The 25,916-nt window shown below is 44.5% G+C and overlaps 1 protein-coding gene across 1 annotated transcript in view; it reads left to right on the forward strand.

The window, feature by feature from the left end:
- Window positions 1-25,916, forward strand: part of galnt18b (UDP-N-acetyl-alpha-D-galactosamine:polypeptide N-acetylgalactosaminyltransferase 18b) — a 472,052-nt gene that overhangs the window by 385,579 nt on the left and 60,557 nt on the right. The window contains exon 10 of the mRNA XM_068046700.1: window positions 14,688-14,852. Coding sequence (XP_067902801.1) covers window positions 14,688-14,852 — 165 coding nt within the window. The remainder of the gene's footprint in view (window positions 1-14,687; window positions 14,853-25,916) is intronic.

The raw sequence follows: 25,916 nt of genomic DNA on the forward strand, positions 1-25,916 counted from the left end.
CCGGAGCACCCGGCGGAAACCCACGCGGTCACAGGGAGAACTTGCAAACCCCACACAGGCAGTACCCAGAATTGAACCCGGATCGCTGGAGCTATGAGGCTGCGGTGCTAACCACTGCGCCACTGTGCCGCCTGTCACCTGTCCTAATATCTCCTTATGTGGCTCAATGTCAAATCTTGCTTGATAATTGCTCCGGTGAAGTGCCTTGGAACATTTTACTGCATTAGGGGTGCTATACAGTATGAGTACAAGTTGTTGTTGGTGTTTGTGAGGAGCAGCGATGTAAGTTTACAGACTGGAGTCCTCCATCATGTCCTGTTACTGGGCGGTTAAATCAAAACAGAAAGTGTTGGTAATACTCAGCAGATCTGGCAGCATTTCTTAATGTTTCAGGTCGATGGCCTTTCATTTGAACTGGAAAAGGTGAAAGATGTAAACAGGGTTTTAAGCAGGTACAGAGGCAGGGAAAGGGTGCGGGGTGGGGGGGGAGGTGTGGGTGGAGAACAAAAGGGAAGGTCTGTGATAGGGTGGAAGGCAGGAGAGATTCAATGACAAAAGGGATGATGGTGCGATGCCAGAGGAGATGGAAATGGGACAATGACAAGGGGTGGTTAAATGTTCATTTGAGAGATCCTAGCTAGCTTTGCAGCATGTTGGATCATCAGTAACTTTCTGTACTTCAGAAAGGCTTCAAGTACAACTGGCAACCTCATTGAATACGGAGGCTCACTGTCCTTAAACATTGTCCATCACATTCAGATTTATCATTGTCCACAGTGAATGTGTCATTCTCTTGTAATTGTGTGCAATTAAATGAGACAACCTTTCACTGAATGTAATATCTAAGCAGGGTGAAGCATCCTATGTGTAATTAAAGTGTCAGAAAATTTAAATTCTTTGTCTCGTCGACTAGACTATGCAGGCTTCTGACGCCTAACTCCACACGACATTGTTTGAACAGAACAAGCAGACTAACATGAACAGAGCCCATATAAATAATCCCACAGACCTTGTCCTCTTGCCTAATTATTTGGAACTGCAATCACCAACCTTGCTTTGATTGGTAGTTTCCATGGAGATGCAGCGAGCCAATCATTACGGATAAGATGGACAGAAGGAAATGATGTTGCTTCTCTCCTGCACAATCTACATGGCTCACAGTTAACAGGAACCAGAATCTAGCACTTGGGTTTCTCTCTAAGTATGTCACACTAAATTATTATAGTTCAAACGATGGCTGTTAGGCATTTGTTGCAAGGAGGAAATTTTAAAGTGATTTTCATTGAGTCTATTGCACAGAAACAGGCCATTCGGCCCATCTGCTCCATGCTGGTGTTTATGCTCCACACGAGCCTCCTCCCACCCCCTCTTCATCACACCCTATCACCATATCCTTCTATTCCTTTCTCCCTCATGTGTTTATCCAGCTTCCCCTTAAATGTTTCGATACTATTCACCTCAACCACTCCCTGTGGGAGCGAGTTCCACATTCTCCCCACTCTCTGGGGAAAGAAGATTCTCCTGAATTCCCAATTGGATTTATTAGTGACTGTCTTATATTGATGCTCTCCTGCTTTGGACTCCACCACAAATGGAAAGATTTCCTCCATGTCAACCTTATCAAACAATTTCATTTCATTTCAACTCTTCCCGAACAGTGGGAAGAAGCCGGGGAGCAGTTAAAATGTAGCAGGTTCTTCTCCAGTTACTTTCCCGATGATTCCTCATTTTCATCTCCGCTCTCCCTGCACATTCCACCATTCTATCAGATCAGGACTGACCTGTACCTCAACTCTATATTCCTTGCACCCTCGCCCAACACAAATCTATCAACCTCAGCTTTGACATTTTCAATTGACCTCCAGCCTCAGCAGGTTTTTTGGGGAGAGAGTTCCAGATTTCCACTCCCTTTTGTGTGAAGACGTGCTTCCTGACATCACCCCTGAACAGCCTGGCTCTAATTTTAAGGTTTTGCCCCCTTGTTCTAGAATCTCCCACTAGTTTCGCTCTATCTACCCAATCTACTTATTTTAAACAGTTTCATTAGATTACCCCTCAACCTTGTCAACTCAAGGGAATAAAAGCTTAGTCTGTAAAACCTGTCCTCATAACTTAACCCTCTAAGCCCTGGTGCAATTCTGGTGAATCTAAGCTGCACCCCCTCCAAGGTCAATATACCTTCCTGAGGTGCGGAGCCCAGAACTGAACATAGTTACTCCAGGTGTGGTCTGACCAAGGCTCTCTACAACTCAAGCATAACCTTCCCCCTTTGTATTCCAGCCCCTTGAGATAAAGGCCAACATTCCAGTAGCCTGTTTGATACAGTCTGTGCTTGTGCACAAGTTTTTAATGATTTCTATACATGGACCCTCAAATCCCTTTGCTCCTCCACGGCTCCTGGTGTCTCACCAATAAGAGGATATTCCGATTTGTCTTTCTCAGATCCAAACTGGATGTTCTCACTCTTCTCCACATTGAGCTCCATTTGCCACAGTGTTGCTCACTCTCTTAATCTATCAATGTCCCTTTGTAACTTCTTCCTCCCATCTACACAACTCACTGTGCCTCCTAACATAGCGCTTACTGGAGACATAAGGGTGAATTCACCAATCCACTGCCTCAGCTGGGAGTGTCAGTCAAAGAGAGCCCAGGTCGGATGTTGGACAATGCCCTACAATCTTCAACCCAAGTTCCCTTTGAATGCGGCCTCTCACTGGAATTATGGGTCAGAAAGTTTACCCTGTTCACGTGATGTCTGAACAATAGTTCGCAGAATCATAGCGTGATACAATACAGAGGGAGGCCATTCAGTCCATCGTATACATATACACTATGGTGATTCTTTGAAAGAGCTATCCAATTAGTCCCACTCCCCTGCTCTTTTCCCATAGTCCTTCTTCACATTTTACCCCTTGATAACTGATTGCACAGGTTAAAAATACCAATATTGATTGAAGAGCATTATAAATCTATTAGGTTTGATAAAAGGTCTCAGGCAGAATGTGGTGCAATTAACATGCAGGGTGCAGTCACTGCTCTGTTCAATGAATGCAAACGAAAAATGCAAATCGCATTCCAATCACATACGATCCCTGCTCTCCAATGTTAACGAGCTCTAGTTCTGAGGATATCATTTTCAATCTGTGCTCCAAGGCATTACTAAGTTCATTTTATATTCAGATATCTGTCTCTATCCCTATCTCACCTTTTACACTTTTTCTCTTTCTCTCTCAATCTTTCTCTTTTGAGTTGTCTTTCGCTTTCACACTCTTTTGTTCTCTTTCCCCTTTTCTCTCCCTTTCTCTCTGCTGTTATTATCTTGCTTTCCTTCTTCTTCTTCTTCAGCCTCCTTGTCGCGAGAGACAATGGGTAAGCGCCTGGAGGTGGTCAGTGGTTTGTGGAGCAGCGCCTGGAGTGGCTATAAAGGCCAATTCTAGAGTGACCACAGGCACTGCGATAAAACTGTTACACAGTTGGCTCTCTCCTTGCTTTCCATCAGCTCCTTTTATTCTTCTTGTTTTTATTCACTTCTGTGTCTCTCTTCACCTGTTAGGTCTCCAGCACTTTCTGAGTTATTCATTCACCTGACCTTTCTGGATTTGTTATTCTCATTCCCATCTTTCCCCCTCTGCTCCCTCAGGCTCCTTTCGAACACTAACAGTTCTCATCACTTCATTGGTGAATCACTCACTCTGTTCAGCTTCAGTCCTACAGATGAGGACATATACTAACAACGCACTGATCTCTGGCCAAATGCACACAGGCACAGACATATACACACGCACACACACAATACAAGTACCCAGACATAGAACATTAGAAACCACTGGTTAGGCCTCAGCTGGAGTATTGTGGACAATTCTGGGCACCAATACTTCTGGAAAGATGTGAAGGTGTCAGAAAGGGTACAGAGGATCGTTACTAGGATGTAATCCCTACAGCCTTCTGGGATCTCAGCGTTCCTCTATTTCCGGCCTCTAGAATATCCCCAATTTTAATCGCTCCACCATTTGTGGCTGTGCCTTTGGCTGCCTGGGCCCCAAGCTCTGGAATTCCCTCCCTAAACCTCTCTCTCTCTCTACCTCATTTTTCTCCTTTAAGAAGTTCCTATCTCTTTGACCAAGCTTTTGGTCTTTTCTTGTAATATCTATTAATATGACTCGGTGTCATATTTTGTTTTATAATGCCTCTGTGAAGCACCTTTGGATGTTTTATTATGGTAAAGGTGCTATATAAATATAGGTTGTTGTTTTTACCAGGGATTCAGTTATCAGGAGAGGTTGGAAAGGTTAGGTCTGTTCTCCTTGAAACAGAGACAGTTAATAGGTGACCTCATAGAAGTTTTCAAGATAATGAGAGGTTTTGATAGAGTAGAGAGAGAAAAACTATTCTCTCTGGTGAATGGGTCAATAACCAGAGCAGAAAGATTTAAAATCATTGATAAAAAATCTAGAGGGAGATGAGGAGAAATGTTTTCACTCAGAGTTGTCGGGATCTGGAACGCTCGACCTGAAAAGATGGCGGAAGCTGATTCCATAAATAATTTTAAAAAGGGAGTTGGACAGGTTCTGGAGGGCGAGGGTTTTACAGGGTTACAGACGAAAAGCGGGGATGTGGGACTTAGCATGACGGCTCTTTCAAAGAGCCAGCACAGGCACGACAGGCCGAATGGCCTCCTTCTGTGCTGTAAGTTTCTATGATTCTATAAACACACACAAACCCATATTCCTGGACTCAGATACACACATTCCTTTATACACACTGACATCTAGTCTGACACAAGGAGGAAAAGATTAGCGACAGTCCAAGACGAGTCATCGATTTGAGAGCGCTCGTTTTGTGCTTCATTCTGCAGCATGTTCACCATTCAAACTTATCCCAGACACCTGGTTATTCAGGAAAACAGCGCTAACTGATCAGCATCAGCACAGTGTTAATCAGGCCGATATCTCCGGACAGTTCAATGAGTTCTTGCCTTCTGAAGCCGCTTTTAAAAAACTCAATTGGTTCCAACCAAACTCCGGTGTTCGAATCAATTCAAGCAGCAGGTTCCCACCTGTTTACAGTCCAATATACCCAGGAATGAGAATCTGGAACCACTGCCAATGATTCGGAGAGGAAGGAACTTAGTGAGAGGGAATAAAATGCTCACTTTGTTTATTAGTTTAACCACACACAACATATCAAAGGCAATCTCATTAACAGTACCCCTATAAACAGAGAGTGGGCGGGGTAGAGGAGGTCGGTCTCTACCCTCTGGACCAATTCCACATCCCCCCTCCTCCCTGCCCAGTATTCTGAAATATTTGGAAGCAGTTCTGAATCCCTCGGAATGTGCGACAGATGATTTCTGTTGATCTCAAGGATCATATCACTTCACAGAAACCTTCATTGCCAGTACTGCTTAACTCTGTTTCTGAATTCAGCTAATTATTTGCATCCTATTTTACCTTGTTATCTTGGTGTTAGTCTCTGCGCACCATCTCATTCATCCCTGTGATCTGAGTGAAGCAGAGGACAATTATAGAATGAAGAACGGATTTTCTGTAGTGTTGAAAAGTGTCTCATTGGGAGGAGATAACAAGCTCCCTGAAAGACTACTACAAGGTGATTAAGTTTCCAACTTCCGATAAACCACTGAACTTGTCTCTCCCTTGACTCAGTGGGTAGTAATTGCAAAACAGATAGACCTAAGGCTTGATCAAGTTTAGGCCTTGGATTTCAATAGCTACTTGCATTTATATAGCACCTTTAAATGCAATGTTTCAAGGCACTTCACAGGAGCAGAATCAAACAAAACGTGATGCCGAGCCTCATAAGAGGTATTAGGTCAGGTGACAAAAGCTTGGCCAAAAGGGTCAGATTTAAGGAGTGTCTTAAAGGAGGAGAGAGAGGGAGAGAGGTTTAGGGAGGGAATTCCAGAGCAGCTGAAGACACAGCCACCAATGGTGGAGTGATTAAAACCAGAGATGCTCAAAAGGCCAGTATTAGAGGAGCAACAGAGATCTCGGAGGGTTGTGGGGCTGGAGGAGATTACAGAGCTAGGGAGGGGTGAAGCCATGGAGGAATTTAAAAATAAGGATGAGAATTTTAAAATTGACTTGTTGCCAGACAAGGAGTGAATGTGGGTCAGCGAGCACAGGGGGTGACGGGTGAACAGGACTTGGTGTGAGTAAGGTCACAGGCAGCAGAGTTTTGGATGATCTGAAGTTTATGGGGGGAATCTAAAATCGGAGAATGGACAGGAAAGCGTTGCAATAGTCAATGCGGTAATAAATTCTAGGTTTTATTTTGTATGTCGTTACCCAGTGGGCCGTGCTGTAAGCTCATGAGTATGGGCACCAAGTGATGACACGGTCAGACTTGACTGTGATTTTCCCCCTAATCCAACCCCTCCTTCTCCCCCCTCCCCACAAACCCTTATTTAAGTGTCCACTGTGCAGGGCCACACTTACAAACTGGTCATGGTCCATGAAATGGTTCACCACATAAGTCATCATCTTGAGAAAGAGTTAAATAGAGGATTCGGGAAGATATAAACTGCTCAGTTGTTCTATGGAGGTGCAGGTTAGGTGAACAAGTTATTCCAGACAGTATGTTGGCTGGTTATTGTCTCTCTCTCTCTCTCTCTCTCTCTTGCTCGCTCTGCCTCTGTCTTTCTGTCTCTTTCTCCATGTGTCTCTCCATCCATCTGTGCGTTCTGCAGCCTGCCTACGGTCACTCACTACCTCCGGGGCCATTCTACTGCTCGGCCACCCTAACCTTGGCAGAAACTGCATAAACTGGGTCTCCGCCGAGCTTCCACTGAAGTTCCACCAGCTGATTGGTAGAACTCACAAGGAAATCCACAGTTCCAAGGCTAAGCTTCACACTTTGGTTCTCCTGCAGATGCTGGAAAGAAGAAATAAAGAACTTACATTTCTATAGCACCTTTCACACCTTCAAACTTCCCAAAGCACTTCACAGCCAATGAAGTACGTTTGAAGTGTAGTCAGTGTTGTAGGAAACAATGCAGCCAATTTGCACACAGCAAGATCCCACAAACAGCGATGTGATAATGACCAGATAATCTGTTTTAGTGACGTTCGTTGAGGGATAAATATTGACCACAGGACTCGGGGGAGAACTCCCCCGCTCTTTGAAATAGTGGCCTTGGGATGTTTTACTTTCACCTAAGAGGGCAGACGGGGCTTCGGGTTGACATCTCCAACATTGCAGCAGACCCTCAGTACTGACCCTCTGACAGTGCAGCACTACCTCAGTACTGACCCTCCGACAGTGCAGTACTCCCTCAGTACTGACCCTCCGACAGTGCAGCAGACCCTCAGTACTGACCCTCCGACAGTGCAGCACTCCCTCAGTACTGACCCTCCGACAGTGCAGCAGACCCTCAGTACTGACCCTCCGACAGTGCAGTACTCCCTCAGTACTGACCCTCCGACAGTGCAGCACTCCCTCAGTACTGACCCTCCGACAGTGCAGCACTCCCTCAGTACTGACCCTCTGACAGTGCAGCAGACCCTCAGTACTGACCCTCCGACAGTGCAGCACTCCGTCAGTACTGACCCTCTGACAGTGCAGCACTCCCTCAGTACCAATCCTCCAACAGTGCAGCACTCCCTCAGTACTGACCCTCCGACAGTGCTGCACTCCCTCAGTACTCACCCTCCGACAGTGCAGTACTCCCTCAGTACTGGCCCTCCGACAGTGCTGCACTCCCTCAGTACTGGCCCTCCGACAGTGCAGTACTCCCTCAGTACTGACCCTCTGACAGTGCAGCACTCCCTCAGTACCAATCCTCCAACAGTGCAGCACTCCCTCAGTACTAACCCTCCGACAGTGCAGTACTCCCTCAGTACTGACCCTCCGACAGTGCTGCACTCCCTCAGTACTCACCCTCCGACAGTGCAGTACTCCCTCAGTACTGGCCCTCCGACAGTGCTGCACTCCCTCAGTACTGGCCCTCCGACAGTGCAGTACTCCCTCAGTACTGACCCTCCGACAGTGCAGCAGACCCTCAGTACTGACCCTCCGACAGTGCATTACTCCCTCAGTACTGACCCTCCGACAGTGCAGCAGACCCTCAGTACTGACCCTCCGACAGTGCAGCACTCCCTCAGTACTGACCCTCCGACAGTGCAGTACTCCCTCAGTACTGACCCTCCGACAGTGCAGCACTCCCTCAGTACTGACCCTCTGACAGTGCAGCAGACCCTCAGTACTGACCCTCCGACAGTGCAGCACTCCGTCAGTACTGCCCCTCTGACAGTCCAGCACTCCCTCAGTACTGACCCTCTGACAGTGCAGCACTCCCTCAGTACCAATCCTCCAACAGTGCAGCACTCCCTCAGTACTAACCCTCCGACAGTGCAGTACTCCCTCAGTACTGACCCTCCGACAGTGCTGCACTCCCTCAGTACTCACCCTCCAACAGTGCAGCACTCCCTCAGTACTAACCCTCCGACAGTGCAGTACTCCCTCAGTACTGACCCTCCGACAGTGCTGCACTCCCTCAGTACTCACCCTCCGACAGTGCAGTACTCCCTCAGTACTGGCCCTCCGACAGTGCTGCACTCCCTCAGTACTGACCCTCCAACAGTGCAGCACTCACTCAGTACTGACCCTCCGACAGTGCTGCACTCCCTCAGTACTGCCTCAAGAGTGTCAGATTGGATGATGGACTAAAGTCCCTGGAGTGGGGCTTGAACCTTTGACCTTCTGTCTCCTGTACCACATCTGGCCAATGGGATGTCATCGGAATCACCGAGTCTGAATTGGAATCAAACATCTGCCAAATGAAGCAAAGCCGATATGAGGGGCGGAATGTAGCATCGACCTGGAACGCGTTGCATGAGAGGGCGGTGGAAACCAATTCAATAATAGCTATCAAAGGGATTTGGTAAATACTTGCAAAGGAAAATAATTACAGGAACTTTTGGGAAAGAGCAGGGATAGTTGGCATCCTTCCATCTACAAAAGATGAAGGACACGCAGTAAACAATCTATTTAGGTGGGTTGTCTTCTCTTGGTGCACCTTTGCTGATGGCTGTGAAGGCCAATCCTTGAGAGGCAGGTTCTGTCACAAGTGTTGCAACGTGAAGTTGCCAAGTGATGCTGTGAGTTGTTGTCTTTAATGTTGGTGCCTGTTGCCAAGCTGCTGTAGCGACTGGTCATCGTGGTAGTGCACACCAGTCCACAGGATGTGTCGCCATTTCCTTCTTTCACCAGCTAGTGACTCCCAAGTGTGATAGTCGACGTTTAAGGCCTTCATGTCACACCTGCGAGTATCCTTGAAGCAGAGCTTTGGGCTCCCCACTGGTCGTCTGTCCCCAGCTACCTCACCAGACAGAAGGTCCTTGGGTATGCGACCATCCTCCATCCTGTATACGTGTCCGATCCGCTGAAGTCACCTCTGTTTGATTAGTGTCAACACACTTGGGAGTTCTGCCTTTGAGAGGACTGCTGCATTTGTGATTTTGTCCTGCCAGGATATACCCATGATGCAACACAGACAGCAAAGATGGAAATTATTGAGCTTCTTTTCCTGGTAGCTGTAAGTCGCCCATGTTTCACAGCCATACAGCAAGGTGCAGAGAACACAGGCCTTGTAAACCATCAGCTTGGTCCTAAGAGTTTTGTGAGTCGGCCAAAGGGGTAGCTATTTTCCCCATGCGTGTATCGAGCCCTGCATCAAGGGACAGATTGTCTGTCACCATGGACCCAAGGTAGCAGAATTTGCTAACCACTTCCAGTGGGATGTTATTTAGTGTGATCATAGGCAGAGACGCAACATCTTGTCCCATGAACATGGTTTTATTGACGACTATAGTCAAGGAGAACAAGTTATAGGCATAGGAGAGACAGTCCAGGAGTCTTCACAGCTGAGATTCTGTGTGAGCGACTAGTGTAACATCATCAGCGTAGAGGAGTTCTCTGATCAGGACGCAATGTGTTTTGTCTTTGCTTTCAGCCTTGATAGATTGCAGAGCTTGCTGTCTGACCTAGTGCACAAGTAGACTCCTTCCATATCTGCCGGGAAGGTTAAGGTCAGCAGCATGGAGAAGAAGATGCCAAACAGAATGGGGGCTAGGACACAACCCTGTTTCACTCCATTCTTCACTCAAAAACTGTTGCAAGTGGAACCATCAAACTGTACAGAGCAGTACATGACCTGAAAGGGCGGTGGAAGCTGATTCAATAATAACTATCAAAGGGATTTGGGTAAATACTTAAAATGGAAAAAAACTACAGGACAATTGGGAAAGAGCAGGGGAGTGGAACTAGTTGGATAGCTCTTTCAAAGAGCTGACACAGGCACGATGGGCCGAATGGTCTCCTTCTGTGCTGTCTGATCCAAGTTTTGCAGAAAGGCAGTTAATGAGGCAGGGCTGCTTTTCAAATGAAGACCTTGTAGATACGACTCTGATACTGAGTCCAATTACTGGGAGTCGGGGGAGGTGCAACAACCAGGTACAAATGCCCAGAGGAACCAAGTGTGATCCATAAAGAAAGGATTTCATTTATTCAGTGGTGGTGGAAACTTTTATTTGAAGATGAGTCAATGAAGGAATGTGGAAAAAATACATTCAGAGTCTGTGAGAAATAAATTAGAAGCAAAGAAAAAGGTTTCGTTATCTTGAAAAAAAGAGTGAAAGTAGGGCAGTAATATTTGTGTTTATGCTGGATTTAAAAATACTTCCCTGTTAAATGATACCATATTGCTTATTATTTATCATTTGTGAGAAAACAGCGTGAAGGCTCAGCCCATCAGCAACTTAACCATGTACTGTCTATCTCCGACCCCTCTTCTTCCCTCGCAGTAACACACTATGTTGTTAAGTCAAAACATTTAAAATGATTCTTTTCTCTGGTCAAGAGATCCTGAAATATGACAGGTGCAAACATAAGTACTCACAAATAGGACTAGTGCACATCACATATACATACAGTTGTCTGTGTCTCACACTCATATACACACACTCACACATACCCGTACAGACACATACTCACACACAGATTTACACACACAGATACAAACACATGCTCACAGATATCCACACACACTCACACACACACAGACACACACACATATATGTATACGGATACACAAGTGCACATACACAGATTCACACACATAACACACACACACACAGTCACACTCATAGATGCACACACACACACAGATACCCATACACACATACAGATTCACACACATAACACACACACACACAGACACACTCATAGATGCACACACACTCACACACACACAGATACCCATACACACATACACAGATTCACACACATAACACACACACACACACACAGACACACACAGTCACACTCATAGATGCACACACACACACACAGATACCCATACACACATACACAGATTCACACACATAACACACACACACACACACACACACACAGTCACACTCATAGATGCACACACACACACACAGATACCCATACACACATACACAGATACACACACATAACACACACACACACACACACACAGATACACACACAAATAAATGAACACACAGTGAATCTTGACAGAGGACCAGAAAGCTCAATCATGCAAATTGTTTATTGGAGAGTGCTCTGCAGTATTATTAACTAATGCTTTTATTTTTGAAAAAATACAGAGTGTGCTCGATTGCTGCTGTTGAGGCTAATTTGCACCAATCTATTTTCAGCTCTTTAATGAATGTTGTGTGAAATGAAAGTCTACAGCAAGTTACTGTGACTTCAAAAGCTGATGGCACTGAGTTAATATCAGAACACTGTGTGCAGTCTGAGATCTAAGTATAGAATCTCTGACAGGTGAGATTAGTGCTGCCCAATATGTCAGTCCCTACACACATGTGGCCAGTTGAGAATTCAGAGTGCCTAATGACATTTCTGATGTCTGTACTGAGTGATAAATACTGTGCCTGGTCATTGTGATCTCAATACTCACAACTGCATTGCACGCATGCATGAACTTTAACCTTTTTGTGTGTTTGTTGGTAAAATAGCAACATGGGAAGCAGAGTGTGAGTTTTTATTGATTGTTGATTCCCATCTCTTTACTCACCTTTGGATGGATATTATCCGGAGCTGAAGACTGTCTGTCTTGCGCTTTACTGATCTCTCCAAGAAGATGTTACTGTTGATTTTGATATTGATAATGTGGTTCAATCCTAATCAGCTGACCCTCAACTGGATCATAAGCATCATCTACAGTATAGACTGATGCAAAACAGTTATTTAGCAGCTCTGCCATAGCCTGAGAATCAGTCTGACTCGGCCCTGCAGTATCTTTTGGTGACTCTCATAGAGAGAGTCGCTGGATTTAGGGAGAGAGTCGCTGGATTTAGGGAGAGAGTCGCTGGATTTAGGGAGTTGAGCTCCAGTCAACATGGATCGTTTGATTTCCTTTGGGACTTAAAGAGGAATTTCCCAGAATTTTCCCATAAATAATCCCAAAGCTTTCCCTTGTATGGGGTGATGGATTTTAACTCCCAGGTCTCATTTCAGCCTCACTGGCCAATCTCCCGACCTGTAGCTGGGAGAAAGTGGCCCAGGATTGTGTCGTTCATGCGCCACTTGTGGTCAAGTAAGTCGACTGGTTCAGCCGACTTCTGACGAGAGTCCTCGCATTCGGATCGAGAGGAGGGTGGAGAGGGAGAGATTGTGAGGAGGCAGGAGAGGGAGGGTGGGTGGCTAAGATTCCTTTGTGGGACTGAGGCACACACCCCTGCTCCTCGTGACCCCCCTCCCCCTAACCCTCCCTTCCCATAAGGAAATATGAATTTTGAATGTAGCTTTTCTGGTCTTGAACCACTACCAACAAAAACAACAACAACTTGTGTTTATATAGTATTAGCCTTTCACGTAGTAAAACATCCTAAGGGACTTCACAAGCATTATCAAACTAAATTCGACAATGATCAGAGGGTTTAATATCTGTGAAATGATATGACGCATTCTGACAATTTCAGACATTAAGAAAACCTTCCCTAGACAATCCTGTTCAGTGTAATTAATGAAAAATGTATAAAACATGGAGTTTGGAATGGAATCTGTGCCCTGCAGGGATTAAGTAACTTAATTATATGGAACTACAATGTAATCATTAACAAGAGAGTTTCATTCCTTCTTCTGAACTATTTTTCCAAATCCTTCAAAATCCACAAACATCAAAACCATTAATCAGCCAAATTGTTTTCTTAATATTTATTCTCAGGATGTTAGAGATTGAGTCATAGAGTCATTTATAGCAAAGAAGGAGGCCATTTGGCCGATCAAGTCCATGCCGGCATCTCTGGCAGAGTCGGCATTTAATGCCCATCCCTTGTACAACTAAGTGTCTTGCTCAACTTCAAAGGGCAGTTAAGAGCCAATCACATTGCTGTGGGTCTGGATTTACATGTTGGCCAGACCAGGTAAGGACAGCAGATTTCCTTCCCTAAAGGACATTAGTGAAACAGATGGGTTTTTATGACAATCCAATAGTTTCCTGGTCACTTTTACTGATCCCAGATTTTTAACATTTAAATTCAAATTCTCAAGTAGCCTTAGTGGGATTTTGAACTGAAATTCTCTGTATTATTAGTCCAGGGGTCAGAATTACTAAACCAGTCAAATAACCACACCACGTGTACCCACGGCCAAATGTGAATTAGTTTAAAAGTGGAGCAGACAATTTGTGCTTCTGATTGTGTTCAACAACAACTTGTATTTATATAGCACCATTATATAGTACTTATATAGTAAAATTTATCCATGCGTTTCACAGGAGTGATTATCAATCAAACTGTGACACTGAGTCACATAAGGCGATATTAGGACTGGTGACCAAAAGTTTGTTTAGAGGGAGAGTTTTAAAGGAGAAAAGAGAGATGGAGAGGTCTAGGGAGGGAATTCCAGAGCTTAGGGCCCAGTTAGCTGAAAGCACGTCAGTGTCCATCAGCAAAATCCCACTCGAGCTCCAGAAAGGCCTTCGTTGCAGCAACAGGTTGACGACCAGGAAACCACCTCTCACAATCTGAGGGAGATCAGAGGGACCAAAATCCACCACAAGGTTCCTTCCCTCCATTGCCGTGTGTTAACACTGCTCCTTAAAAAGATATTTGAAAATCTCATCAGATACTTCCTCAGTCTGAACAATGGTCTCTCTTACAGAGATGACAAAATGGGTCCCCTTCATGGAATCTCCTGATTTAGTGAATGTTTTCCATCACCAGTGGACAGCACAAAGAACTGTCGCTTTGGTTTCTGCTGATTTTATTGTTTTTATATAGTTTGTTATTTTAGTTTTTAGAATCGTTTGAGGTGGGAATTGTTAGGGCAGTCTCCTCTTTAAGATGAGCCCCTTGACTATGTCCACTGACTCCAACTAATATCCCTTTAGAGTCGGAAATCTGCCTTCCAGACCTGGTCTGGGCCTATATGTAACTCCAGTCCTACACTTAGATGTTTTGACTCTTACCTCCCCTCTGAAGTGGCAATAGTATCAAACCCACTATCAGCAGTTTAAAGAAGGTCCACCACCTTCTCGAGGAGCAACTAGGCATGGACAATAACTGCTGGCCGTGTCCGTGATGCCAACATCCTGAGAATGAATTAAATAAACGTGTTTAGAGATGCATATCTCGTGTGTCCACAGGAACTGATGTTTCTCCATCTTCCGCTTTCAGAACATTTACTACATGAGCAACCAGCAGATCCACGTGGGGGTACTGAGCCCCACTATTGATGACAATGACAACAAGTGCCTGGTAGATGTGAACAACAGCCCCAGGCTGATTGAGTGCAGTTATGCCAAAGCCAAGCGGATGAAGCTTTCTTGGCTTTTTACTCAGGTGAGTATTTTGGGACAAGCTCCTTCAGTAGATGATTAGACAGTGACTAGTTGTGTTCAGTAATCTGGGGCTTTGGTTCATTTACCTTTCAACTAGCATCATAGTATGGTGCAGCACAGAAGGAGGCCATTCGTCCCATCGTACATGCGCCAGCTCTTTGGTGGAGCTATCCAAATAATCCTACACCCCTAGCCCTATGAATAAACTGATGCAATATTTGGGAATGGAATACTTCAGCTAGGGTAAGCACAATTAAAACAAAACTGCTTGATGGCATGCGGTGGAAGATAGAGGCATCCAACAATGATGTACTGTCTTTTCACTGCTAGGATCCTCCTCATTCATTCCAACATTCCAACATGGCTAATGTCCTACACACCAAGCTCTGAGATGTGTCTCCAGGCCAACTCAGGGTTCTTCTTAGCCTTCCAAGCACACCCTGGGGAGCTGCGAGCCTCATTGAACAGTTAAACAATCCGGGTTTATCCAACCTCTCCTCATAGCTAATGCCCTCCAGACCAGGCAACATCCTGGTAAACCTCTTCTGTACCCTCTCCAAAGCCTCCACGTCCTTTTGGTAGTGTGGCGACCAGAATTGCACGCAATATTCTAAGTGTGGCCTAACTAAAGTTCTGTACAGCTGCAGCATGACTTGCCAATTTTTATACTCTATGCCCCGACCGATGAAGGCAAGCATGCCGTATGCCTTCTTGACTACCTTATCCACCTGCGTTGCCACTTTCAGTGACCTGTGGACCTGTACGCCCAGATCTCTCTGCCTGTCAATACTCCTAAGGGTTCTGCCATTTACTGTATACTTCCCACCTGCATTAGATCTTCCAAAATGCATTACCTCACATTTGTCCAGATTAAACTCCATCTGCCATTTCTCCGCCCAAGTCTCCAACCGATCTATAGCCTGCTGTATCCTCTGACAATCCTCATCACTATCCGCAACTCCACCAACTATTGTGTCATCTGCAAACTTACTAATCAGACCAGCTACATTTTCCTCCAAATCATTTATATATACTACAAACAGCAAAGGTCCCAGCACTGATCCCTGCAGAACACCACTAGTCACAGCCCTCCATTCAGAAAAGCACCCTTCCACTGCTACCCTCTGTCTTCTATGACCGAGCCAGTTCTGTATCCATCTTGCCAGCTCACCTCTGATCCCGTGTAACTTCACCTTTTGTACCAGTCTGCCATGAGGGACCTTGTCAAAGGCTTTACTGAAGTCCATATAGACAACATCCACCGCCCTTCCCTCATCAATCATCTTCGTCACTTCCTCAAAAAACTCAATCAAGTTAGTGAGACACGACCTCCCCTTCACAAAACCATTCCCCATTGGATTTATTAATGACTATCTTATATTTATGACCTCTAGTTTGCCCTACAAGTGGAAACATCTTCTCTACATCTACCCTATCAAACCCGATTGTAATTTTGAAGACCTCTATCAGGTCACCCCTCAGCCTTCTCTTCTCTAGAGAAAACAACCCCTGTCTGTTCGTCTTTTCTGATAGCTTTAACCTGATTTCTGATATCATTCCTGTGAGTCACTTTTGCACTTTCTCCACTGCCTCTATATCATTTTTAAAGTATGGAGACCAGAACTGCGCAAAGTTCTCCAACTGTTGTAACATAACTTCTCTGCTTTTCAATTGTATCCCCAGTGCTTTGTTTGCTTTTCTTAAGGCCTTATTAATAATATGTGTCGCAAGTTTCAGTGATTTGTGTATCTGTACTGCCAGAGTCCTTTGCTCCTCTTTGCCAGAAAGACTCTTAATTATCCAAGGAGTATGTGGCCTCCATAGTCTTCCTAACAAAATGCACTACCTCACATTTATGTTTATTGAAATTAATTTGCCAGTTGCATGCCTATTCTTGAAGCTTATTGATGTTTTCCAGTATTCTCTTGCAAACCACCTCAGTATTAACAATAACCCCCAATTTAGTGTCATCCACAAATTTTGAAATTTTACTTCTGTTTCCTGAGTCCAAATCATTAATGCAACAATGGTCCCAGCACCGATCCTTGTGGAACACCACTTTTCACCTTCTGCCAGTCTGAATCACTCCCCTTAGCTCCCACTCTCTGCTTTCTGTTTTGCAGCCAGCTTGCTATCCTTTCTGCTACTTATTCCCTGACTCAGTTGTGAGTCTGCTATGCGGTACCTTATCGAAGGCCTTTTGAAAATCTAAATATATTACATCTCCTACATCACCCTTGTATACTCTTTCTGTCACTTCTTCAACAAATTAAGTAAGGTTGGTCAAGCATGACCTTCCCTTTTGGAATCCGTGCTGACTACTCTTTATTATAGTTTCAGTTTCCAGATGTTTTTCTATTTCTCCTTTGATTAAAGATTCCATTATCTTTCCTACCACTGACATTAAACTAATTGGTCTATCATTCCCTGGAGTTATTCGAAATACCTTTTTATATAGAATCACATTAATTGTTCACCAGTCTTGACACTAGCTCCTTTTCTAATGTATTTTTATATACCGTGCCTCTGCTATCTGTTCCCTAACTTCTTGTAAATTGCGTGCGTGTAATCTATCTGGACCAGAGGTTTTACCCTCTCTAAGTTTGATTAGTTTATCAAGTATCTCCCCTCTTTCTATCCGAAATGTCTTTGCATCTTGTGTCATGTCGACCATGTTAGTCTTGCTGGTAAATACTGAGGCAAAGTAACTAATTCATATTTCTGCCTGCCAGGCAGCACCTGTGGAGAGAGAAATAGAGTTCATGTTTCAGGTTTGTTACGACTGGGTGAGGAAGGGGTCTCAGGCCCCCCTCTTGCCCCTTTCCTGGTTTGGCTATAACAGGGTTTATCTTTTAAAACACAGTGATTTTAGCTTACCACCTCAGTGAAACTTGGCTCACTGCACTCCAATTGTAATTGCAAAATGAACCAATCAGACAGGTTTTCTTAGGTTTAAACAAGACAGATGTAAGTTTATCAGCCTTATCACTCTAACTTGTTTAAAATTACTAAAAAACGCAACGCAACCACCCTCGCATGCAAACGCGTGGCGCACTCACACAAATAGATACAGAAGGGAAGAAAGAATTGCTGGGGGGGATGGATTTGAAGTCGAGTTTGTAATAAATGGAATTCAGTTCCTGGGTGCTTATGTCTTTGATACAATGTCCTCAATTGAAGTTAAGGTCTTAGAGGCCTCACTGGGCCTCAGTGCACATTCCAGACTTGCTTCTCTGATACCAGAAGGCCAAAGAGCGGCTTTGTCTGTAGTCTTGAAGCGTAGAAGCTGCCACCGTAGTTTTCCTGGGACTTTGCTGGAGAGAGAGATCTTCTCCTTGGTGTTTCAAAATTGCAGTCTGTTCCTTTCTTTGAGGCACAATTTTTAAAAAACCAGTCTTACCAGCAGATAGGTCATGTGACCATCTCTTTGTTTGAAACAGCAGCTTCTGGGAGGGTTGTTGGATTTCAGAGCCTCCCAGACATACTCAGTGGGGTGGGGGCGGGGGGGGTGGGGGGGTGGGTGGAGTTTTGTCTCTTACAAAGTCAAAAGCTGTCGGTGTCTTTTTATCATCACTATTGTTCAGACCAATCTTGTTATTTGAATCAAGGAGAACTCCCATTGTCTCTCCATTCATGTCTCTCAGAAAGCAACTGTGCAACTATGTATTCATCTGCTCAGTTCTGGGTTTTTTTTAAACCAGTTCTTTGCAATGTTCAGTAAAAACGTTTCAAGTAGTGTCGCATATGACAAAATTGATATGTTTCCATTTGGCAGGTGTGATTTCCATCACATGTTGATGACCTTTCATCAGAACTGGGAACAGTTAGAAATATAATGGGCTTTAAGTCAGTCAAATAGGGGAGGGTGGAAAAAAAATGGAAGGTCTGTGATGGGGTGGAAGATGGGAGACATTAAATGACAAAGGAGTTGGTGGGGCAGAGCCAAAGGGAGTGGTAATGGGACAAGTAAAGAAACAAAAGATGTGTCTGGAGGAGGTTGTGTTTTAATCTTTTCACGGGCTGTGGGCATCGCTGGCAAGTCCAGCATTTATTGCCCATCCCTAATTGCCGTTGAGAAGTTGGTGGTGAGCCGCCTTCATGAACCACTGCAGGCCATATGGTGTAGTTACACCCACAGTGCTGCTAGGAAGGGAGTTCCAGGATTTTGATCCAGCGACAGTGAAGGTACTGCGATATAGTTCCAAGTCAGGATGGTGTGTGACTTGGAGGGGAACTTGCAGGTGGTGATGTTCCCATGTATTTGCTGCTCTTGTCCTTTTAGTTGGTAGAGGTCGCGGGTTTGGAAGGTGCTGTCTAAGGAGTCTTGGTAAGTTGCTGCAGTGCATCTTGTAGATGGTACACACTGCTGCCACTGTGTGTCAGTGGTGGAGGGAGTGAATGTTTGTAGATGGGGTGCCAATGAAGTGGGCTGCTTTGCTGTGGACGGTGTCGAGCTTCTTGAGTGTTGTTGGAGCTGCACCCATCCAGGCAAGTGGAGAGTATTCCATCACACTCCTGACTTGTGCCTTGTAGATGGTGGACAGGCTTTGGGGAGTCAGGAGGTGAGTTACTCGCCGCAGGATTCTTAGCCTCTGACCTGCTCTTGTAGCCATGGTATTTATATGGTTACTCCAGTTCAGTTTCTGGTCAATGGTAACCCCCAGGATGTTGATAGTGAATTTGTGAATGAGCGAATAATGAACAGCCGTTATCCGAAAGCAAAACATGAGACAACAAGATTAAGACGAAACGTGGAAACAAAATGGGGGCAGAGATTATGGTCTGAAATTGTTGAACTCAACACAAGTGCTGCCCGAGCCTCAGCCTTTGCAATTGTCTAACAGGTTCAAGGTTCTCTCAACCTGTATGGATGAAAGCAGGGGCTGCAAGGTGGATGAGTGAACTGAGCATAGCAGCATGGTACAGGAAGTCATTCAATCGGGGGAGGGGAGTAAAAACGAATGTAGTGGTAGTAGGGAATAGTATAGTAGAGGCCTGCTGAGGTCGGGAAAAAGGAACCCGATCCACAGCCGACCCGAGCCCGACCCGGCCCGAGTCCCTCCGATTTAGCCCCGGGCCTGACCCGAAACGAACCCGCCCTGACTCGACCCGACCCGAGCCTGACCCAACCATCCATTTACTTACCTTCCTGACGCCGAGCCTGCAAGAAGCTGCAGCGCATGTGTGATGAGGTCATAGTGACGTCACTCGCTCACCGCGCAAACTCAGTTTCGTCCCGGACTCCCAGCTCAGGTAAGTTTTAAAATTTCTATTCTTAGCAGCGGAGCCCTTACCGTGTGTGGCCGGCCCGACCCGACCCAGTCAGACCTGGACTCGGCCCGAACCGAACCGAGCCCAACACATGTCGTCAGGTCCCGTTGGGTTCGGGTCGGGTAGCAGGCCTCTATAGTATAGTCATAGGGATAGACACAGTTCTCTGCAGCCAAGAGCGAGAGTCCAGACGGCTGTGTTGCCTGCCTGGTGCCAGGGTTCAGGACATCTGCTCTGAGCTGGAGAGGAACTTGCAGTCAGAATGGAGGATCCAGTGATCGTGGTCCATGTAGGTACCAACGACATAGGTAGAACTAGGAAACAGGTTCTGCTGAGGGGGTATGAGCAGTTAGGGTCTAAATTAAAAAGCAGAACCTCAAAGGCGGCACAGCGGCGCAGTGGTTAGCACCGCAGCCTCACAGCTCCAGCGACCCGGGTTCAGTTCTGGGTACTGCCTGTGTGGAGTTTGCAAGTTCTCCCTGTGTCTGCGTGGGTTTTCGCCGGGTGCTCTGGTTTCCTCCCACATGCCAAAGACTTGCAGGTTAATAGGTAAATTGGCCATTATAAATTGCCCCGAGTGTAGGTAGGTGGTAGGGAATTATAGGGACAGGTGGGGATGTGGTAGGATTATAGGATTAGTATAAATGGGTGGTTGATGGTCGGCACAGACTCGGTGGGCCGAAGGGCCTGTTTCAGTGCTGTATCTCTAAATAAAATAAATTACCTGAGCTAGGTGCAAATTGTCTTGGGGAAATAAGATTAGAGAAATGACTGCGTGGATGAAAGACTGTGTGGTCGAAGTGGGATCCGGTTCGTGGGCACTGGCACCAGTATTGGGGAAAGTGTGGGCTGTACCACTGGGAAAGTCTACACCTGAACCGTGCTGGGGCCGGTGTTCTAGCGAGGGAAGTGGAGAGAGTTTTAAACTAAATAGTGGGGGCATGGGATTAAATTTGAGAAGATGTGGTAAATCAAAGAGTAGAGACAAGGCAAGAGAGAAAAGTATTAATATTGCAAATGATAAACAGACAACGACAGGAGGGGACAGAGAGTACAAATCTAAGAGTAAATCAGCAGAAAATGCTAGAGGTTACAAAAATAATAAAGGACAAAACTAAAGGCGCTGTATCTGAATGCACGTAGCATTAGAAACAAAACAGATGAACTGAGAGCGCAAATAGAAATAAATAAGTACGATCTGATAGCCATTACAGAGACATGGCTGCAGGATGACATAGATTGGGTCCTGAATATTGGAGGGTACATGACATTTAGGAAGGACAGGAATCTGGGAAAAGGTGGAGGGATGGCTCTGTTAATTAATGATGTTATTAGCATAATAGAGAGGGATGATCTAAGTTCAGGAAACCAGGATGTAGAAGCGGTTTGGGTTGAGATGAGAAATCATAAAGGCAAGAAATCACTTGTGGGAGTGGTGTTCAGGCTCAGTAACAGTAACCACATGGTAGGACAGATATAAAGGAAGAAATAATGGGAACTTGTCAGAAAGGTACTGTGATAATCATGGGGGATTTTAATCTACATACAGACTGGAAAAATCAGATGGACAAAGGTAGCCTAGATGAGGAGTTCATAGAATATTTTCAGGATAGTTTCTTAGAATAGCACATTCTGAAGCCAACCAGAGAGCAGGCTATACTAGACCTGGTATTGTGCAATGAGATAGGTTTAATTAATGACCTCATAGTTAAGGCACCCCTAGGCAGCAGCGATCATAATATCATTGAATTTTACATTCAGTTTGAGGGAGAGAAGAGTGGGTCCAAGACTAGTATTTTAAACTTAAATAAGGGTAATTATGAGGGCATTAAAGCAGAGCTGCTAAAGTGAACTGGCAAATTAGGTTAATAGAGATGCAGTGGCAGACATTTAAGGGGATATTTCAGAAAACACAGAATAGATACATTCCAACGAGAAAGAAAAGTTCCAAGGGGAGGACCCACCATCCATGGTTAACTAAAAAAGTTAAAGATAGTTTCAAACTTAAAGAAAAAGCCTATAATTGTGCAAAGATGGAAGGCAGGTCAGAAGATTGGGCAGAATATAAAAAACAGCAAAGAATGACAAAAAGATTAATAAGGAGGGAAAAATTAGAGTATGAGAGAAAGCTAGCTAGAAATATAAAAACGATAGTAAGAGTCTTTATAAATATTTTAAAAAGAAAAGTGAGTCTGGGGAATTAATAAGGGAAAATAAGGAGATGGCAGATGAATTGAGCAGGTATTTTGCAACAGTCTTCACTATTGAGGATACAAGTAACATCCCAGTATTAGCTGTAAGTCAGGAAATGAAAGGGAGGGAGGAACTCAAGAAAATTACAATCACCAGGGAAGTGGTACTGAACAAATTGTTGGAGCTGCGGGCTGACAAGTCCCCGGGTCCTGATGGACTTCATCCTAGGGTGTTAGAAGAAGTGGCTAGTGAGATAATTGATGCATTCGTTTTAATTTTCCAAAATTCCCTAGATTCGGGGAAGGTTCCTTGAGATTGGAAAATAGCGAATGTAACTCCTTTGTTCAAAAAGGGAAGGAGACAGAAAGCAGGAAACTACAGGCCAGTTAGCTTAACATCTGCCTTAGGGAAAATGTTAGAAGCTATTATTAATAGTGTTATAGCAGGGCACTTCGAAAAACTAAAGGCAATCAGGCACAGTGAACATGGTTTTGTGAAAGCTAAATCATGTTTTTACCAATTTATTGGAGTTCTTTGAAGAAGTAATATGTGCTGTGGATAAAGGGGAACCAGTGGATGTACTGTACTTAGATTTCCAGAAGGCATTTGATAAGGTGCCACATCAAAATTTATTGTGGAAAATAAAAGCTCATGGTGTAGGGGGTAAAATAGTGACATGGATGAAAGATTGGCTAGCTAACAAGAAACAGAAAGTAGGCGTAAATGGGTCATTTTCTGGTTGCAAGGTGTAACGAGTGGTGTGCCAAAGGGGTCTGTTCAAAGCCTCAACCTTTTACAATTTATATAAATGACTTGGATGAAAGGACCGAAGGTATGGTTGCTAACTTTGCTGATGACACTAAGATAGGTAGGAAAATAAGTTGTGAAGAGCACATAAGGAGGCTACAAAGGGATCTAGATAGGTTAAGTGACTGGGCAAAGATCTAGCAAATGGAGTATAATGTGGGAAAATGTGAAATTGTCCATTTTTGCAGGAAGAATAAAAAAGAAACATATTATCTAAATGGTGGGAGATTGCAGAGCTCTGAGATGCAGTGGGATCTGGGTGTCCTAGTGCATGAATCACAAAAGGTTAGTATGCAAGTAGAACAAGTAATTAGGAAAGCTAATCGAATGTTATCATTTATTGCCAGGGGAATTGAATATAAAAGTAGGGAGGTTATGCTTCAGCTATACAGGTAATAGTTGAGACCACATCTGGAGTATTGTGTACAGTATTGGTCTCCTTATTTAAGGAAGGATGTAAATGTGTTGGAAACAGTTCAGAGAAGGTTGACTAGACTGATACCTGGAATGGACGGGTTGTCTTACGAGGAAAGGTTGAGCAGGCTAGGTTTGTATCTTCTGGAATTTAGAAGAGTAAGAGGCGACTTGATTGAAACATATAAGATTCTGAGGAGTTTTGACAGGGTGGATGTGGAAAGGATGTTTCCCCTTGTGGGAGAATCTCGAACTAGGGGTCACTATTTAATAATAAGGGGTCACCCATTTAAGACAGAGATGAGGAGAAATTTTTTCTCTCAGAGGGTCGTGAGTCTTTGGAATTCTCTTCCTCAAAAGGCAGTAGAAGCAGAGTCTTTGAATATTTTTAAGGCAGAGGTAGATAGATTCTTTTGATAAGCAAGGGGGTGAAAGGTTATTGGGGGTAGGCGGGAATGTGGAGTTGAAGTTACAATCAGATCAGCCATGCTCTTGTTGAATGGTGGAGCAGGCTCGAGGGGCCGAGTGGCCTACTCCTGCTCCTAATTCATATGTTCATATGTCCTGACCTGCTGAGTATTTCCAGCATTTTCTGTTTTTATTTCGGGTTTCCAGCATCCGCAGTATTTTGCTTTTGTAATATTTCTGCCATTTTGCTGTCATTACCTCTGAGTCCGTCATGTGCATCCATTGTCATGTGCCCTATCACTGTCCTAGTTCTGAGTTAATTCCTTTTAATGAAGTCACTAATCCATTTATTCAGAGGTTTAACATTTCTATTAAATTAGGAATGAGTGGATGTTTGATACAGCTACATGAAGCATTGACATAATAATATATCAGACCGTTCCTTTGCATTTTAACGTGCTATCAGGAGTTTCTTGGTGTCTGTGTGAGTAGAATGCTACGTACTTTGTTCAAAGAAACTGATTGCTCAGGAGCTGTTCCTTTGCAAATTAATTGGTATCAAAGAGCTGAATTTTTGTTTTCCTTAATGTTTAAATTCTGCTGATTTTCATGGAATTCCACATAATTAGCCCTCGTCTGTTGGAAATGAGCAGTGGGATCAGTCTGAGCTGAGGAACTGTGGGATGTGAGTTGCATTTATTGCATCCAGGATTATTGATAGTTCCACAAACAATAAGTTTGAGCAGAAAAGTTTGAATTTGTTTCTAGCTCATATATTGCACAATTATCTTGCTTGTTACTGCTTCATTATGTTAATGTTAACAAGGCTTTGCAGCAATCTATAATTACAGAAAACTAGCCCAAAGTGCTTCATGGGATACCAAATAACTCTGACAATTAATTTTAGACAAGTAACACATCAGTTTGATTCAGCAGAGTCTTTGACACAGACATTTTTTAATTAAAATTAAATTTAGAAGTTATTTGTCCCACTAACTTTGGCAACATGCATTCTGCCCTTCAGCCCACCATTGTCGGCTGTTCCTTCTGCAATTTAATTGGTGTTGAAGAGCTGAACCTTTGTTTATCCTTAATATATAAATTCCGCTGAGTTCCACTGAGTTCCACATAATTTGTTTGCATCTGCAGTAAGTGAGTAGTGGTAAAAATCTGAGCTGACAAAATGTGGGATGGGCTTTGGAATTCCCTCCCTAAAGCCCTGTCTCTCTCCCACTCTCTCCTCCTTAAAATCTGCCTCCGTGACCACTCTTTCAATCAGATCTCTTACATTGACTCAACATCTATTTTTCTGGCGGCACCATTGTGCAGCACGTTGGGGATGATTTCCTCCGTTAAAGGCCCGGGACGAAATTTTGACTCACTCAAAACCCATTCACTTAAACAGAGTTAAAATCAGACCCAGGTTGCTATTGACATTATTAACACTAACTGAGAGAACAGGCAGACGAAAATCTTCCAAGTATTTGTGACTCAGGTCATAAGTGTTGGAAATGACAAAGCAAATGTACCTGATTTTTGAAAGTTGAATGGTACTGAGATATGTCGCAGTAACTTGCCTCGCCGACCTCAAAGCAGTATTGGTGATTTAATGGTTTGGGTGTCGACAAGGCATTTTGGACGCCCTATCATCACAGTATTTACAGCTGGCACTCAAACAGGGAGGTCCGAGGAGCCCTGAGTTTTGGCCCTCGGACCTCATCATAATGTAGATGGTGCTGTGAGGAGGCTGTACAGACCGGTGCTCCAATTTCCAGGTTGAGTGTGTTGGATTGTGGGGGTCTGGAGCAGGAATGGTTGGGCCTCAGAGTCTGTGTTAGGGGTTCAGTGGGGAATCGGGTAGGAAGATCGCAGGCCTCGGGAGTACTGTCAGGGGCTTGGAGTGCTGTCGGAAGTCAGAGTCAGGGGCAGAAGAGAGATTGGAGGGGCCTGCAGGTCAGAGTGGGGAGTGAGG

This window comes from Heterodontus francisci, chromosome 14, assembly GCF_036365525.1.
Source record: "Heterodontus francisci isolate sHetFra1 chromosome 14, sHetFra1.hap1, whole genome shotgun sequence".
NCBI classification, from domain to species: domain Eukaryota; kingdom Metazoa; phylum Chordata; class Chondrichthyes; order Heterodontiformes; family Heterodontidae; genus Heterodontus; species Heterodontus francisci.